The following is a 19,609-nucleotide window of genomic DNA, read 5'->3' on the forward strand; positions in this document are numbered from 1 at the left end:
ACAAACAGGGACCAGACTGAATGACATTCGTGGGGGTCTTGAAGGGGATCAGAGGCCCCTAGCTGTATGCCCTTTGGGATGGGTGGTGACCTGGCAGTGCCACCTGGCTGTCAGCCTGGTGTCTGCATCAAGCTAAGTAATGCTATCAGAGACATTAGAGCAATCCCTGTTACGTCTTACAAGCACATCCTCCATCACCTCAAAGAACAGCCACTTTGGTGGGTCCTCACATGTAAATACTTAGGATAATAAAAAGTGATCACGATGACGTGATCGAGGCAGTTGAAGGAAATGCCCCTTACGTGGAGGAAGATAGACATAGTCCTGTTCAGTGGATTTACATCTTGGAGGTGGGATTCGGGAGATGTGACTAATTTTTCTTCTGTCTAGGGACTGCCAGGAGGCAGGATCTTCCAAGGTTCCAGGTCTTGAAAGGAGAAAATGGAGGTTTTCTGAGTTCTGAGGCAGGATAAAAGGCCCTTCATTCTCAAGTAACCTTGGTCAGATGATCCCGACGCAATCAGCTGATCATCTACATGAAGCTGAATTTTCTGACCACCTTATCCCTCTCATCACCCTACCCGTCCATCACCCATCTCAACCCCATCCTCTCCTGTTGCCCTCACATCCCCCCATGTCCCCAACCCCCACCCCCCATCCTCACTTCATTACCTTCATCCCCCTCACCTTCACCCCTCACCCACATCCCCTCCCCTTCATCCCCCTCACCTTCACCTTTCACCTCCTTACCCACATCCCCTCCCCTTCCCCTTCATCCCCTCACCTTCATCCATAACCCCTCCATCAGCATTCCTCACCCCCCTCCATCAGCATTCCTCACCCACACCCACCTCACCCTCACACCTTACCCTCATCCCCCTCACCCCGATCCATGTTTGACATATCCATGTACCTGGTGTAAAATTAGACAGTTCCTGTAGGTCCGTCCATCTACCCGGGGCACACTCCCAATGAACCCACTATGCTCTCACTTCCCTCTGCAATAGGAGTGGACAGGTTCTGGGGCTGCTTGCTCCCCCACCATTGTGAAAATACTGAGGGCAGAAATGGAGACAGAAATGGAGTCACCCATCGCAGCCTTTTTCTCCCAGTCCTGCCTCCATTGGAACTATGACAATTCAGCCCAGGGTCTCAGGAGGAACAGAACAAGATTTTCTCTTCGATCAACAACAAAAGATGTTTTCCCTCTTGTCAGAACTCCCTGATATAGTATGAGGTTGAGAATGGAGGATCATTTGCACACCATGGCTCAGAGTTTTGAGAGTCATTAAACTCATGGAGAATCGTATGTGGTGGCACGTGGATTTTTTTAACTCAACCATGAGTTATGGGCATCACTGGCTAGGCCACAGATTATTGCCCATCACAGCTGCCACAGTGCTGGAGGTTTAATACCCACAGACTTGCCTTGGGTTCTTGGAAAGACCAAGGAACTGATCATCGGCTTCAGGAAGTGTAGCACGACACCCCCCCCCCCCCAGCCCAACCAACAACCCCCCAGCTCACCCCCACCACCCCACACCCACCCCCCCCAACCTCAGGAAGGCAGACAGCATTGTCAGAGACCCCTCCCACCTAGGCTTTGCCCTCTTCCAGACCCCTCCGTCAGGCAGAAGATACAGAAGTCTGAAGACCCGCACATCCAGCCATCGGAACAGCTTCTTCCCCACAGCTACAAGACTCCTCAACGACTCCCCTTGACTGACCTGTTTCCTGTAAGAACACTATTCACGATGCCCTATGCTGCTCTTGCTCATGTGTTGCTTGTTTGGCCCTTGTTCCGCACTGTAACCAATCACTATTTGTTGCTGTACCATTGTCAACGTACTCTGTCAATTATTCTTTTGTCTATTATATACGTACTTGTACGTTCCCTTAGCCGCAGAACAATACCTTTCCCTGTATTTCGGTACATGTGACAATAAATATCAATCAATCCTGACCACAGCCCTGCTGCTGAATGCCGCAATCACGTCAATTCGCACCTGCATGGTTTGGAATGATGACCTTCTCGTGCTACCCTCAAGGAAGAGGACTTCCCTCCTCTTCCTCACTACCTCAGGTCAGCATCAGCAAAATGAGGGATAACTTTGCCCTAGATTCCACCCCTCTGCCTTTCCTGCTCCATCTGTAACAGAGAGGTGGATTCAGTGAAGCAGTAGCCAAGTAGTAATGGTCTGTTTAAATCAGGCCCTCCCTCTCTCAGTCCTGCCTCCATTCCCAATCCCTATTGCTGCTAATTGGCCACCCAACCCTCCAGCCATTTTGCAGGCCCATACGTCTAAGATTACTCCCCTCTCCAGAGATGGAATTGGGACATAGAAGTAATACTGACATCCATTTTCCAACCCTGAAAGTGGAATCAAAAGTATCTTGATTGTATTTTACCTGGGAGCAGAGCAAGGAAGCCACTGCAATTTTCCTGCCAGGCTGTAACTGGTCATCCAAGAAAACCTTCCCCTTATAACTCTGAGAGGAGCAAGAGTATGCTGACAGGTCCCGCAACAAAGGTTGTGACATTCTCTGGTGGGGACTCATCCCACCTTTCCCCACAATAATCCTGCCCTTTAACCTACTATTTTGCTGCCAAACGTTTGCTTAGGTCAGTTGGTGATCTCTGGTCACCTGAGCTTCCTCTCCTGCCCACCAGCCAGCAGTTCCTTTCCACATCTTTCAGACGGATGTGTTGGCAATGTAGATGATCCCAATACCCAAGGGCTCAATATTTGACCCGCAAGTGTATTTTCCATTCACCCCACCCCTCCTACCCACCCAAACTTTGCTCAGTGTTCAAATGGATCAGCCAGCCATCAACAAGTAATGATACCCTAAAACATCTGTTTCTTACGTCAAAAATGTAATAAGTTGCACCATGTTGTAGCGCAAGTTGTGTTTTTTGTTTTTTTGGAGATTCTAATAGTTGGGCAACAAATTGGGCCTTACAAGTCCAAGCTGGCTTAGATGAAGGAGCCAACGGTGAATAATTACTTCAGAATATTGAACAGCATATTTTCATGTGCCTAAATTAAATTCTACCTACATTTATATGGTAAAGGCATAAAGCAGGAGACAGGACAGAAATTTCTGTCTGGTGCATGTCGTGGTTGAAAATTGGTTCATGGGAACATGTGGGACGGTGGTTTGAGACTGATTCACCTCTGTGACCTGGGTTTAAACCCAGGGGCTAAAGTCTTTTTTAACTGCAAGGGTCCTGTGTGAAGTACGTTTAGGCAGTCTTAATCAAATTCATACTGGCCATGTAGCTACAGCACAACACTGGCCTGAATCCAATACTAATTGAGAATGCCCCATAGACAGGGGTGGAAAGCTGGTGTGGGAATGAAAGGTCATTCTAATCAGCAGGAAGTGCACTTCTGAGACATGTTTTTGGGGCAGGGTTAAGGGGGATTTACTTTGGTAGTGCTTGGTGCTGATGCTGAAACTAGGTAGGGATTAATTCCTCAGCAATACCTTTACATTGATGAGTATGAAAATCAACTGCTCCACAATGGGACAATAAAACTCACATTTTTGAAGTTCCATCAGTAGAGGATGACAAAAGTATTCATACACCCGAGTGAAGATATTTTGAGGGTTACAGGAAGTACACATCAGCATGTTGGTAATCTAAGCTAAGGAAAATTTGGTAGGGTATGTAAAAGGTGGCCAATTCAAAACCACAGCAACCAAAAGTGAAAGCTCTGTCTACTCCAATTACTCTGTTAAAGTATAGCAGAACTACCTGGAAATGTTATTATATCATTAAATATGTATTTGGCTCAGTTGGGATCACGGTTCGCCTTTGAGTTTCAAGATTGTTATTTCCAGATGTTACCAGATATGAGCGATGTATTCTGTGCTAACTGATCAGTGAAAGTATGCTGAGTCTGAATTATCTGAGCACTGATATCTGAAGCTAATAATAATCTTTACTGTCACAATTAGGCTTACATTAACACTGCAATGAAGTTACTGTGAAAAGCGCTGGCTCGGGTACATGGAGGGAGAATTCAGAATGTCCATATTACCTACCAGCAAGCCAGATTGAGAAAGCATGGCTTCTCATTGATGAAGTCAACTTTCCAGAATATGAGCACACTAATCTTCCACTGCAGTGGTAAGGAGTATTGGGTTCGGTTGCCCTTTAGTTGAGATCATTCAGCTGAGAATTTATCTTCTTGTCCAGCTGTAGGTTAAAGGTCCCATGGTCATATTTGAAAAAATCATGGGAATTCTCAAGATATGCTCATTAGTATTTTCCCTAAAGCATAACTACCACAACAGATTAACTGAGAATTCCTACTATTGTTTTTTTGTGAAGTATATATTGACTACTGTTTTTCAACGCAATGGTTTTCCTACGAAACACTGTGGTATATTCCTTGTCTTGTTTCCAAGATAGCCAGATATGTAATGTTAACAAAGAATATAAAACTAAGAAGTTTAAATCAAAACTAATTTATTTTGCCTCACGAAACTTGATTAGGATTACACACTTTACTGAGTAACAGATAACAAAATAATAGTACTGAATCTGTGATACAGTAATTAATAACGTCTCTAATATACAAACTACTCTCCAACTCAATCTCATACTATCCTTCTACAATGAAATCTCCATCAGCTTCTCCCAGCATGCCGAGAGACGAAGCCTTTTATATGATCAGTCAGTGACGCCATCTACTGCTGGTATATATGTATTCTCTCTTGTTAACCCTTTACTATACTTGTACTATACATATCATTACACACTGTAATAATTGTTTCACTGTTCAATTGCACCATGGTAAACCCACTTTCATTTTTGGTGACTGTGGTTTTGGATTGGCCATCTTTTATACCCCCTGATGGAACCATCAATTCAGCGAACACGTGTAGTTGGATCTGAACAGAGGCTTTAATACACTTACAATAGAGCCAGCCTATTCGTCGTTGAACTTCAGGTGAACTGGCAGGCTGGCTCTAAGGCACTGATCTTTATACATCGGTCCCAGGGGGAGGAGTCCTGGGCGGAGCCAAGGGAGGAGCCCAGAACAAACTCTTGTGTACTCCCAGAGCGACTCCCCCTGGTGGTCGGATAGTGCAACTGCACTTACAATGGGTAGATAACGAACATATATACATGGAGTGATATTGGCAACTATATATAGTGTGAATCACATTCATCACACCCCCTACCAAATATCCCTTTGCATTGATTATCAACCTGCAGACACGTACTTCCTAGAATCCTCAAAATCTGCCTAGGATGTATGAACAATTCTGTTATCCTCTACTGATGAAACTTCAAAAATATGAGTCCTATTGTACGAGACATTTAGCTACTCTCCAAATTTTCCCGTCGCACCAGCGATGATGCCCACAGCTGGCAGGACCGGAAAATCTCAACTGCAGTGCCTGGACATGTTCCTTTTGCGTGCTATGCTTCAAGGGAGCATGAGTCAGAGAATTGGCACTACAGCATTTTACATTTATCTCCAACCCGCACACCGTTGGAAATGCTAAATCAATTAATTTTATCAGATATTTCCACCTCCAGTCTATTTAGGGAAATCGGAGCTTTGCAAGTTTGGGTTTATTTTGTTAAGTTAGAGCAGACCCAGCTATCCTGTCTTCTCTCCTTCAACATAAAAAACTGGAAGACAGTCCAGAAGGCTACCATACCAATTTGGTGTTCCGTGAATTTCAGCTATACTGCTGCCCTGTTTACAGCCAGAACAACTGTCTGACTTCAAAGTCTATCTTCTCAAGTTCATCCAACATCTGTAGTTAATCTCCAAACTCATGGCAATTTGGCTATAGTAACACCACACAACTTTGCAAAGCTATAACTATTTTCAAGTGATATAAAAACATTCAATATAATTAGAACCTAGGGGGAATGAAAGCCTCAACAATACCGGAAAAGATGGAATGAGAAAACATTATTTTTTTTACCTCCATTCCAATAAACCACAAGTAATTCATGGTGTAATTCAAGTTGAAAACTAGTGAATGCCATATTTTTTGTTTATGAGTGGCAATATATTTTTTAGACAGTTCACATTCACAACAATTAAGTATAAATTCATAATATATATTATCAACTCATTTTCTGAAATTCAATGTATTCTGGTTTTTTAATCTCAGTCACGACTAAATCCACCATTTGTCAATCTTTCAATATAATCCTAAATGCTGGGAAGACACCAGATGGCATCATTATTACAATTTGCAGAGTCAATATGAGCTGTAACAAGTGAAATCACATTGTGGGTGTGGTGAACTGGTTAATAAAATGTGTTAAAACATTCTTCCAAGGCATGTCTGTCTGTTTTTTTAATTGAAAACATTTTCTACTAGCCAGTTGATTCTTTTCACCAAACTTTCCTGTGAATCTGTTGTGAATACACGTTTGCAAGAAGAAGCATGTTTGCTACAGAATCAATTTGGTGATGGAGCATCGATGCACAATGATAGAAACTGTTAGCTTCTTTCATTGGAGGAGAACATTTCCAATTTGGTTAAGTATTAAACTTTCAGTTTTCCCTGTAGATATTAGAATGGTGCTTCAACCCACATCAAAGCAATTCACTCTCTAGAACAGCTGAGTAAATATGCTCATGTAAAAGGAGTAAACAAAGTCAGCGATGTAACTGGTTAAAAACAGAACGTACTGGAAATACTCAACAGGTCTGGCAACATCTATGGAGGAAGAAACAGAATTAACATTTCAGAATGGTTCTCATTTTAAGTTGAATCTAATGAAGGTGGTCTTGCGGTGCAGTGGGTGACATCCCTATCTCTGTTTCAGGAGCCCTGTCTTCAAGTCCAACCCCAGGACTTGATGGCCTTTGTCTGTAATGCGGCCAAACAAGTTGCATATCGGTGTGTAAATCCTTCCAACACACACCAGTAGCAGGTGGCAAGAGTGGAAAGATTCCTAGTCAGCTGTGTGATGGAAAGAAATTGGAGATTCTACCATCACTTCAGGCTCCAGGTTACAACATGCATATAAAAGTGAACGTCGCCACAATAAGTTGAGCTCTTGTGGAATGGTGGCTCATTTAACTGGACTGCTGGTATAGATCAGATTGGTGCCAACAGTACAGGGTTCAATCCTTGTAGTAGCCTAGGTGAATTTGGGACTTGGTTCCTTTGCCTACCCGTGAGAGAGATTGTGGTGCTGTGGATCGGACCTGCCTTTGGACAACGAACTGAGGAAGAAGAATCTAATCTGATGGCCATTTAGCTCATTGAGCCTGATCCGCCATTCAATACAATCATGACTGATCTTCCAATTCAGTGCTCTTTTCCCTCACTATCGCCATATCGCTTCATATCATTGGCATTTAGAAATCTGTCAATCTCTGTTTTAAACATACTCAATGATGGCGTTTTCACAGCCTCTGGAGTAGAGAATTCCAACGATTCACAATCCACTGATAAAAAAAATCTCCTTATCTCGGTTCTAAGTGGCTTCCCTCTTTATTTTGAAATTGTATCCACGGGTACTAGACTCACAAATCAGGAGAAACCTCTTAACTGCTTCTACCCTGTCTATTCTTGAAGTATATTGTAGGTTTCAATTAGATCTCCTCTCCGAATTTCTAGAAAATCCAGCCCCAGATACCCCAATCTCTCTTCATAGGACACTCCGGCCATCCCTGGAACAAGTCCAGTGAACATTATGGCAATAATGTCCTTCCGAAAAAACAGTCAAGGGAATTGGCACTGCCGAGCCTGATATGTTATTATTGTGCAGCGAATGCGGAGGAGGTATTGGATTGGTGTAGTTATCTGGGAGCCACGTGGGCGTAGATGGAATCGAAGTTGTGGAGAGGGTCTGGGCTGAGGGCATTAGCGATGGCTTGAAAATTGTGGTCTTTTGCGGCAGGGAAACTGGTGCAAAATGGCCACCAATTTCCCGTTTTGCTGGGGGCTAGTAGCATAGATCTCACAGCTGTAGCTGCCGTTACGGCCCTCAGCATTTCCGGTTCCATGCCCATGCATGTGCACGGCAGCGGCCTGCACCGGCCGCACCATGCTTCATGGCAGACTCAGCCCGTGGACCCTTACCGCAAAAGTATTGCCCCCCTTCGGCCGCTCGCGTGCCCTGGACCGTCCGACCACAGGTCCCCCAGTCCCGTATGAAGCTCCTCCTGCCCACAGATCGGCCCTCCCCCAACTGCGGCGGTGCCAGACTGAGTCCGCAGCCACCACGTGCGGTTCCCGAAAGTTGTGAGCACACGTAACCCACGCTGTCAGGAACTCGGCCGGTCGGAGACGGAGCATCATGGGACGGACCTCAGGCAATGGGCTGAGGCCGAGGCAGAGACTCCGAAAAGCGGCGCCGCTCCCGATTCCGGTGTTAAAACGGATTCTCCGTCTCATCGCTGAACGCGATTACGGCATCGGGGGTGGAGAATCCAGCCCCATATGTTTGAGCCTGGGAGGTTGGATACCACATTCGAGGGGTGGGAGGGGAAGGGGTTGGAAGAATGGGGGATATGTTCCTGGAGAGGCTGTTGCCAGATTAGAGGAACTGTTGAAGAAGTTTGGGCTCCAAGGACAGATTATGTCGGAGGATTCAGTGCTGGTGGAGAGATTTAAGGCCAAGTGAGAGGAAGAGTTGGGCCGGTGTTGGAGGATGAGGTGTGGAGTGAGGCCCTTTGGAGGGTAAACTCCACGTCATTGTGTGTGAGGCTCGGCTTAATACAACTTAAAGCGGTGTATAGGGCTCACCTGTCTAGGTCTAATGTTAGGCAGTTCTTTGTCGAGGTGGATGCCAAGTGTGAACACTGTGCATGGGGTCCGGCCAATCAAGTGTATATATTCCGATCGTGTCCCAAACTTGTGGGTTCCTGGGTCTCCATCTTTAGCACCATGTCGGTGATTCTGAAAATTCAGCTTGAGCACAGCCACTTGGTGGCCATATTTGGGGTGTCAGACTCACCGGGCCTGCAGACAGGCATGGGGGTCAAGTCTTGGCCTCCGCTTGGCTGATTGCCTGGAGGAGAGTACTGATGGAGGTCAGCTTCTCCACCCAATACCTCAGTATGGCTGGGAGAAATGGCAGTTTCTATATCTTGAGAAAGTCAATATATCGTGAGGGGGACAATTGAGGTGTTTTACCGAAGGTGGCAACTGTTGATTTTTTATTTCAAAGAGCTGGTCATCGTTAGTTGCTAAAGAGGGGTGGGGTAAGTGAAAGGAGGGGGGGGGGGGAAGAGGGTAGCTGCTTTTGGAGGGGGGCTTGGTTTTGGCGGGGGTGTAAGTTGGGGTAGGGGGATTGTTATTCTGACTAGTTGTGTTGTTTTGTCTTTATATTATGTATAAAATGAAAATAGTTGATTAAAAATATTTTTTTAAATAAAAATATCCTCCTTAAGATAAGGGGACCAAAACTGTACTCAGTACTCCAGGTGCAGTCTATCCAAGGTTCTAGACAATTAACTTTTCTACTTTGTACTTAAATCCTTTTGCGATAAAGGTTAACATACCATTAGCCTTCCTAATGGCTTGAATCAACTGCATGCTAGCCTTCAATGACTTACTAACAAGGATCTCCATACCTCTATGTACATCAAACATTCTAATCTCCTAACATTTAAGAAATACTTGTGCATCTGTTCCTCCTACTAAAGTGGATGGCCTCACGCTTTTCCACATTATATTCCATCTGCCATGTTCTTGCCCACTCACTAAGTCAGTCCAAATCCTGTTGAAACTTCTTTGTATTTTCCTCACACACACATTCCCACCTAGCTTTGTGTCATCTGTGAATTTGGGAATATAACATTTGGTTCCCACATCCAAACTATTGATTATATTTTGTGAACAGCTGAGGCCCACGTACTGATCCTTACCGTATCCCACTATTCACAGCCTGCCAATGTGAGAATGACCTGTTCATCCTACTCTTTTTTTCTGCCGTTAGCCAATCCTTAATCCATGCCGGCATGTTACCTCCTACCCCATGTGCATAATTTTACAAACCAATATCCTATGGGGTTCTTTATCCAAAGCCTTTTGAAAATCCAAGTGCACTTTGCCCATTGACTCTACCTTTATCAATTATGTCAGTAACATCCTCAACAAACAAAAAGATTTGTCAAACATGGTTTCTCATTCATAAACCCATGTGGACGATGCCCAGCCAGATCATTATCATCCAAGTACCCATTTGTTACATCGCTTATAATAGCTTCTAGCACTTTCCCTACTACTGATGTAAGGCTAAGAGACCTGTAGCTGCCCATGTTCTTTCTCCCGCCCTTCTTAATAGAGTGCCACAGGAACCTTTCCAGAATCTACAGGATTTTGGAAGATGATCACTAATGCAACCACAAACTCTGTCAACACTGGGATGTAGAATATTATTTTCTGGGGACCTATCAATTTCCAGTCGCAGTAATTTCTCCAATATAAACTTCTTACTAATGTGAATTTCCTTCAATTCCTCATTCTCCTTGGTCCCCTGGATCTCTCATTGTGGGATATTTCTTGTACCTCCCTCAGTGAAGACAGACACAAAGCAATAATTGTGCTTCTTTGCCATTTCTCTATTTCCCATTATAAATTCTCTCTCTGCCTGTAATAGCCATAGAACATAGAACATTCAATGCAGAAGGAGGCCATTTGGCCCATCGAGTCTGCACCAACCCACTTAAGCCCTCACTTCCACCCTATCCCGCGGTACATGTGCCAGCGCACAAGTGGACCAACTCCGGGCCCTCCACAATGACCTCTGCCACCCGGGGGTCACCCGGTTCTTCCATTTTATCAAGTCCCACAACCTGCCCTACTCCATCGAGGAGGTCAGGACCGTGACCAGGGACTGCCAAGTCTGCGCGGAGTGCAAGCCGCACTTCTACCTGCCCAACAGAGTGCATCTGGTGAAGGCATCCAACCCCTTTGAGCGCCTCAGCGTGGACTTCAAAGGGCCCCTCCCCTCCACTGACCGCAACGTGTACTTTCTCAATATCATTGATGAATACTCCCGCTTCCCTTTCGCCATCCCATGCCCTGACATGACGTATGCCACGGTCATCAAGGCCCTACACAGCGTCTTCACCTTGTTCGGTTTCCCCACCTACATCCATAGCGATCGGGGATCCTCCTTCATGAGTGATGAACTGTGTCAGTTCCTGCTCAGCAAGGGCATCGCCTCGAGCAGGACGACCAGCTACAAGCCCTGGGGAAACTGGCAGGTGGAGAGGGAGAATGCGATGGTCTGGAAGGCCGGCCTGCTGGCCCTTCGGTCTAGGAATCTCCCGGTCTCCTACTGGCAGGAGATCCTCCCCAATGCGTTCCACTCTATCTGGTCGCTCCTGTGCACCGCCACTAATGAGACCCCTCATGAACGTGTGTTTGCCTTCCCAAGGAAGTCTACCTCCAGGGTCTCGCTCCCAACCTGGCTGACAGTTCCTGGGCCCATCTTCCTCAGGAAGCATGCGAGGAGTCAGAAATATGATCTCCTTGTCGAAAAAGTCCTCCTCCTCCATGCGAACCCACAGTACGCCTACGTGGCACACCATGACAGGCGACAGAACACAGTCTCCCTCCGGGACCTGGCACCCACTGGTTCTCCATCCACAATCACCACCACCCCCGACCTGGTACCGTCCCCTCCCCATCCGGTTGCCTCACCCACCCTTGCACCGCTCACCCTCCCACCAGCGACCCTCACCGCAGTCCCCACCCCAGCAGCATCTGACCCCTCACCAGATCCACTACTGGGTGAGGAAGGAGAGGGCAACACGTTCCCGGAGTCGCAGGTACCCACATCGCCGTCCACATCACAGCCTGGACTGAGGCGATTGCGGCAGAGGGTCAAAGCCCCCGACAGACTCAACCTGTGACATTGTTTTCACCCCCGCTGGGTTTTTTTAAACAGGGGGTGAATGTGGTAAACACCACTGGTAACACACTACGCGTATTACGGCACTGCCACTGTACTATAGTGAATACAGTACATCCCAACCTGCTGGCTCCTCCCAGCAGGCGCAGTATAAATGTGTGTGCTCTCCTGCGCTGCCTCCATTCTGCTTCCAGCTGCAGGAGGCTTAACATCTAGCACAATAAAACCTCAATAGTTTCACCGTTTTGTCTCGTGGTCATTGATGGTGCATCAATTATAATCAAACAAAATTGGGCATAGGGTCATATAGAGATATTTGGATAGCTGACCAAACATTCAGTCAAAAAGATAGGTTTTAAAGAACATTTTAAAGGGGGAGATGCAGAGACGTGGACAGGTTTAGGAAGGGAATTCCAGAGCCAAGTGTGCAGGCAGCTCAAAACACAACCACCAAAGACGGAGACATTAAAATTGGGGATGCACAAGGGGCCATAAGTGGAGGAGCGCAAAGATCTCGGAAGCTTGTAAGGAAGACGGTTTCAGAAACTAGGAGAGATAAGGCCAGGGAGGGATTTCAAAACAAGGATCAGAATTTTTTAAAAGCAAATTACTGCGGATGATGGAATCTGAAACGAAAGAGAAAATGCTGGAAAATCTCAGCATGTCTGGCAGCATCTGTAGGGAGAGAAAAGAGCTTTGACAAAGAGTCATCGGGTTCAGAAATTTTTTAAGTGGCATCGCTGAACCTGGAACTAATGCACATCAGCGAGCACAGGGCTGGGAAAATCAGGTACAGGATGCCAATCGCCATCTTAGAACAGACCAGAAACTTTCCTGATCTTTCAGTTTGAGCACTATATGAGTATTTACCTGTTGAATGTTTGGACAAGTTGTATCAAACATTTAGTTACAGCTGCTACTGGTCTATTTTCACCCAAGTGACAACTCTTTCATACCACTCGATAGTCCCATACATGGTGAAGAATAATTGTGCAATAGATTTAATTTCTAGCTGGTTGGGGGGAGGGGACAGCAGAGGGGCGATTTTATTCTCCTATGAGAACAAATACCTTTGCGTTCCTAATTTTCTGCCCACATGATTATGTCCCCTTCACTCACTCACATATTTTTTGCATCCAAAACTGTGGGCAGGCAGTTTACTCTCAGGTATTGTCAAAACTGCCGTTAGTTCAAAACTGGGAGACATGTGGAAGCTGTTTATTGGAGACTCTCCACATCCAATTTTCCTTTTGTTCTTTAAGTGATGCATTTGGCCTCTGTTTAATGCTTCTCTGCAGCTGCTTTACTGAAATTAGGACAGCAGAGGAATGAAAGATTAAATTTCCATCTCACCAGTTCATACCGCTGTGCCTTCATGCTCCAATATGTTACAGTGTGCTTCCCTCCTTGCTGGTTTTTATCCAGCTTCAGATTTGATGGACATTGATTCTGATGTACAGTGTAAAGATATGGTGGCAGGCTGCGTAAACACCATTGACTTAAAAAGAGAACAGAGTTTCATGCTGAATCCAGAAAGCTCTTCACTGATTCTTGTTTTAAATTAACAGATTCATTCATGTTTATTTGTTGCGACTGTTTCAGAAACTATTCATCTGGGTGAGCAATTTTGTTTTAAATAACAAAAATTATGGGTTCAGCAGCTTTGCTATATAAACCAGAACTATAAAAATAGAATGGACCAGAATTGACCAGAATACGGATGGCATTGTGGCACAGGTGTTAGCACTGCTTCCTCACAGCTCTGGTGTCCCGAGTTCAATTCCAGCCTCGGGTGACTGTCTGTGTGGAGTTTACACTTTCTCCCCATGCCTGCGTGGGTTTCCTCCGGGTGCTCCGGTTTCTTCCCACGGTCAAAAGATGTTCAGGTTAGGTGGATTGACCATGCTAAATTTCCCCTTGGTGTCCAAAAGGTTAGTTGGGATTACTGGGTTACGGAGATAGGGTAGAGGTGTAGGCTTAAATAGCATGCTCTTTCCAAGGGCCAGTGCAGATTTGATAGGCCGAATGACCTCCTACTGCACTGTAGGGGTTTTATAATTCTATGGCTGTAGCTGATGAATGAACATTGCCCACCATTCGTTAGACTTGTTCTTGCCCAATTAATTTTTCTGAACTTTGCCCTGGAAGTTGCAATAAGTTGGATATCTAAATGGCACGGTGACTCTGCGGGGCACCTGACATTGATGTGAACAGGGCAGACAGCTGTACATAGAACATAGAACAGTACAGCACAGAACAGGCCCATCGGCCCTCAATGTTGTGCCAAGCCATGATCACCCTACTCAAACCCACTTATCCACCCTATACCCGTAACCCAACAACCCCCCCTTAACCTTACTTTTATTAGGACACTACGGGCAATTTAACATGGCCAATCCACCTAACCCGCACATCTTTGGACTGTGGGAGGAAACCGGAGCACCCGGAGGAAACCCACGCACACAGGGGGAGGACGTGCAGACTCCACACAGACAGTGACCCAGCCGTGAATCGAACCTGGGACCCTGGAGCTGTGAAGCATTTATGCTAACCACCATGCTACCCTGCTGCCCCATCTTCTTTATCAATCAGATTGAAGAATTGTTAATAAACAGCTAAGTCTGAACCAGGAAGTGTAAGTTTGAATAGTAAATTCAATATCAAATCTGCTGCAGAAAGTAAAATAAAGTGAGAGAAAGCAAGACTGGATTCAGGGCATGAGAAAGAAGAGGCAGACAGGAAAATATAATTTACTTTTATTTTATTTCATTTGTTTTATTTTAAATATTCAACAACAATCAAAATCTAAGCAATGAGACCCCATACTTGTAAGAGTTAATTCTCGGTGTCAGTTGTCTGGCAGTAATGAAAGCTTATGATGAGGTTACTGAAATGGACACTACCTTTTGTGGCAAGTTCAGTTGATACCCATTACACAAGCACATGACTTCACACCATTCAATACATTGAAATGGGGAGTCAAACAGTGAGATGCTGTTTTTACATAGGAGCTTTTCTGAATATTTTTCTTTAACTACCTATCTACATTGTTGAAAGCTGCTGTATGAAGTAATTGTAAATAACAATTAACATCATAAAATGTATTAATTTTATAATAAATTCGAGCCCATTATTTATTTTGAAATAATATTGCTGTGATTGCTATAAAAATTGATTGTGTATTGGCAATTCTACAGGTCCAGAGTGTTAAATATATGTAATACCACTCATAAAATATTCAAATGCAACAGTTTAAACACTTTTCTTTAATTATTTTCCATTTACTTGGTGTATAGTACTCCATGCACTTTAAAACAGAGAGGGATCACATTGAAAGCAGAAATGAGAGTTGGCAGAAGGCTTGGTGTGAATAAAGAGGGCGACAGAAAACAATAGACGAAATTAATTAAAATTATTACTGGAAGCTGAAAATACAGAGTACACATGAAAAGTAGTCCAAAATAATCAATAAGCAAAGGATGCTGAATGTTCCAAACACTTTAGCACGTGAGTTGAGCCATCAATAAAGATTGTTAGCTGTTAATAAATTGCTTGTCTCTGGCTGTCAAGGATCCATGTATGTCTCCAAGAAAGTGGCATTTAGCAGTATAAAAACTGCTTGCTCATTTTTTTTGCTCCTGGGTATGCTTTACCCTCATCCCAAATTGCCAGCTTCCTCTAATTTATTCTAGATTGATCTGCCTTAATCATGTCCCTAACCTTTGAGGATACCAATCCCTCAACAACAATTTCACCTACCGCCTTCATCCATTCATAAAGATTTGAATCACAGGGAGTAAGGGCCTTTGACCTGTTGAGCCACAAAGATATGTAGAGAAGTGTTGAAAATGGGAGGAAGTTTTTGGCTAATTTGGAGCTGTCACCACACTCCAGTTAACACTCATCAGATTAAACACATTTATTATCACCATTACACACATAGCCCTAGGTTGTCTTCATAAGCACATTAATTTCTATGGGACATCAGCCTGGCATTATAACATGTAACTATATTCACATATCTGTGTCCCAGCTCCTTGGAGCATATCTTCTAATGTGGAGCCAAATTAGTCTCATCTCTTTTCAGGTATTACATATATGCTGAAAAAAGATACATGCTGTCTAAGCTTTTCATTTTGCACTCATCAGGTGAGATCGCTACCACTTTGGTACAGTTTTTCAGACTAGTTCACAAACACATTTAACATTAACAAAATTTAAAATGCTGCAAACACAAGTAGGTCCATTGACATCTGCAAAATGAAAAATAGATTCATGTACCTGGTGGAGACTTCAAAAATCTCTGAACTCCACCTGAAATTTTAATCTGTCTTTCCTCTTCTCAAAATCTCACAGGCCTGCGTGGCACATCCATTATATTTTCTCTTTATTTCAGACTTTCAGTATTCGCATTTCCTTCTTTTGTCACAATCGTAACAGTTTTGTGACCAATCCCGTACAAGCTAAATGAAACAACCAATAAAATGTTCCCACCTCTCTAGCTTTCGCTCAGCCTCAAATATATGGACTTGAAGATGTAATAGCAAAATATCAATTAAATACATTCTTATTATGTGTGTATTGAATACCTACTTTGTTCTTACTCTTTAATACCAGTTGATCTAATCCAATAAGGGACTTTCCTCCGAGACAGTTAGTGATCCGATTAGTGGATCCCGGAGGATCATCTCAATATTTCTACTTTGATGTAGAATTAGATTTTGCTTCCCATCAGCAGTTCAAAATTCAGGCAAAGCACTCCTCTGGTCCAGCACACCCCAAAATTCTTAAGGTCCTATAACACTAAGTTATTTATGACACTTCTTTGTTAACCGGGATTACAGCAGTTATAAAAAATGGAGTTGCAAATCCATTGCTAATTTACTAGTGCTTTGCGAGAAATTGTGGTATTATTAGATGTTATTACCTGCTGAGTGTCCTCAGTTGTATGGAGATGAATATAGAGATGCAACAGAAATATAGAACCCCACTGAGGTGGCATTAGTGGCAGCTTCACTGTACAGCAGGGAGTCCATTGCTGAGGGGGATTGTTTTTTATTCAGTAGATTAGTATGATGGTGGCATGATTTTCCACAGACATGGGTTAACGATCAGAGTACACAGGGTAAAGACAACCTGTTAATTTAGGGACACGAGCCCCCCCCCCCCCCCCTCACCCTCATGAAAATAGAACCTGGTTAGTTAATGCACGGCCAGATTTGAGTTGATTACTGTTGTCTTCACAGCGGCATGTTTAAACCTGATCTTTTCCGCACTAAATGTTAGCAAATTCTTAATGCTAATGCTATCGTACAGACCTACTCCCGCTTTGTGACAGGCTGAAGATTCCCATTCGATGTCTGTTCAGGCAACATGTATTCATATCAGCCGAATATTACCACAGGGCAGAGTAAGTAGTTTAGAAAGAGATGACATTCCCGATATTTACATCTAGTATTTTATAGTGGAATATCGTTTCGCCTTTTTCAATATTGTATATCTATGTGCATCAATGTAGAGAAAGTTTTCAGTATTACAACGGACTGAAGTCACTTTGTCCTACTACAAGGTTTGTCAATTCATTTGCAATCCTCCCTGCTCGTGAAGAGATGGGGAAATGCGCTTATTTCATAGAAGATCACTTCACTATCAGACACGGGTGATCAGGTTGTCACGCCTTTCACTGGATCCAGCCTAGTTTCCATCTTCGGCTATTGTAATCCCAAAGGAGAAATGTCAAGTCACTTGACTTTCAATTACAGCAATTGATTATAATTTTAAAACGCTGTCACGTCACTTTGGAAGTATTTACTGGGCACAAGGAAATACATATTAACAATTGTTTTTGCTTGTATATGCAAGGTGACAAGGAAAATGCGGAATACTTTTAAAACCCCAGGACCAGCGCAAGAATACTGGCTATTATTACAGAATGTATTAGTATTCACAGCGAATTTTAATAATAGAAAGGTTTAAATTAACCATTAATAATTTGAATCCATGTCCATCAGTCTGTCACTAAAACGTGTAAACTCGATTCTAGCAACTAGTTAGTGTGAGTTAAAATCGAAGGTTATGTGATAAATAGCTGACAATTACGACGTCCTTAACAGCAAATGTCCTGTTGTCAATTACACTCTTCTCCGCTGGGTCAGTTTCATGTGGTAACCTGAAAGGGAAACAGACATCAGGGTTGAAAAGTTAGTGCTGATGATACCTGTTGTTCCGAATGTAAATTGCCACTGGGTCTGAAGCACAAGTCAAAGCTGCAATCTCAATTGTCGCACTCACATTGGATTGTGCTACGCTTTTCCAGATTTGTACAAGTCAATAGCGAAGAACAAGTTCATCAAACAAAATATGGGAAGGGGGAGGGATTCTGAAGGCGGAAACCTGAAATAAAAATCAAAACACAGGTTCTGGAGAACAGATCTAGAGGAACTATCGAACTGCACTTCCACGCTCCCCACCTTGGGCTGAGCTGACAAGATAAACAAACCTATTCCCATAAAGAAAGGAAATGAAAATGAGGCGGGAAATCCTTGGAAATAATTGGGATTTGCTTCCTATCCTTCCAAATGAAATAAACCCGTCCAACTTTTGTAAAAGTTGCCGGAACAATCTCTCCAATCGCTTCAAATCATGGAGCCTCTATTGTTGCTTTTAATTCTTTTTTCTCTCGTTTAACTTTTTCTGTTTTTTTCGCTCTTTCCCTAACTCTTATTATGAGTCTTCTATTGGTCAATGAGTCAATTGACATGGAGGAAGCGATAACATTAATATAAGATTCTCGTTTGATGAATACTGAACAATTTTAACTATATGTTTTTGTTTTGGAAATTATGCTGACACTGTCCTGCACAAAGTATGGAACGATTTTTCTCCTTTACTTTGACTTATAATCAAAGGTTGTTAGATGTTGTCTCCAGATGCCCTTCTTATTCATTCAGTCGCATCAAGGCTCATGACGATTGTAGAGATTAAGCTGTCTGTCTCTCTCTGTCTCTCCCCGGCAAGTACCACCGCGTTTAGGAGCCGGTCAGTGAAATCGAGAAACAAAAAAAAAAGATAAACTCATCCTTCAAACAGTCAAACCGAAATAGCACTAGACTCGGCTCTATGTCTTATAAAGTGGGATTCAATAGTTATAAATAGTGAAATGATATATTGGCATAAAATATACAGCCCATATAAATGAAGACAATTAATCTGAACTATTCTTGTCTAATATCCAAAACATGCAAACATTATATTTGTCGCTGTTTTGAACTCATACAGGTTATATTATTCATTTACAACTGCTGGTGAAAACCCTGCTATATTCCTGCTGGTGGACTGAGATCATGGTTACATCAAGAAGACACAACTGTTACCGTATCTTCTAACAGCAGACAGGAGCTCTGCGTTGTGGAATAGATTAGGAAGATTAATAAATTCTCTATCTTTTCCACCAATTCTCTGCGGAAAAATTTAACCATATGGAGGGCGCGAATTAGAATTTCATCACATTAGAGCAAAATGTAATGAAAAGAGTCGAACACCTGGGGCCAACTCTGAAAGACACAATTAAAAGGGTTTTAATGAAACCAGGGGAACAAATACATTGGTACCTCCAGTTATTCTGACACATAGATTGATTTGCTGGAGGTCCTGTGCAACAGTACTCGAGACTGATGTCACAAGAATGAAAAGCTGCTACTAAACGCTCGGCGCCATCAAGGAAGATTAAAATCAAACAGAATAGTC

The 19,609-nt window shown here is 43.5% G+C and overlaps 1 protein-coding gene across 1 annotated transcript in view; it reads right to left on the reverse strand.

Moving 5' to 3' along the window:
* Window positions 1–17,038: 17,038 nt before the first annotated feature.
* LOC119972572 (cytochrome P450 7B1) overlaps window positions 17,039–19,609 on the reverse strand; it is a 366,395-nt gene continuing 363,824 nt past the window's right edge. Inside the window, exon 6 of the mRNA XM_038809483.1 lies at window positions 17,039–18,032. Within this exon, the coding sequence (XP_038665411.1) occupies window positions 18,021–18,032 (12 nt within the window). The 3' untranslated portion in view covers window positions 17,039–18,020. The remainder of the gene's footprint in view (window positions 18,033–19,609) is intronic.

The sequence above is a fragment of the Scyliorhinus canicula genome, chromosome 10, assembly GCF_902713615.1.
Source record: "Scyliorhinus canicula chromosome 10, sScyCan1.1, whole genome shotgun sequence".
NCBI lineage: Eukaryota > Metazoa > Chordata > Chondrichthyes > Carcharhiniformes > Scyliorhinidae > Scyliorhinus > Scyliorhinus canicula.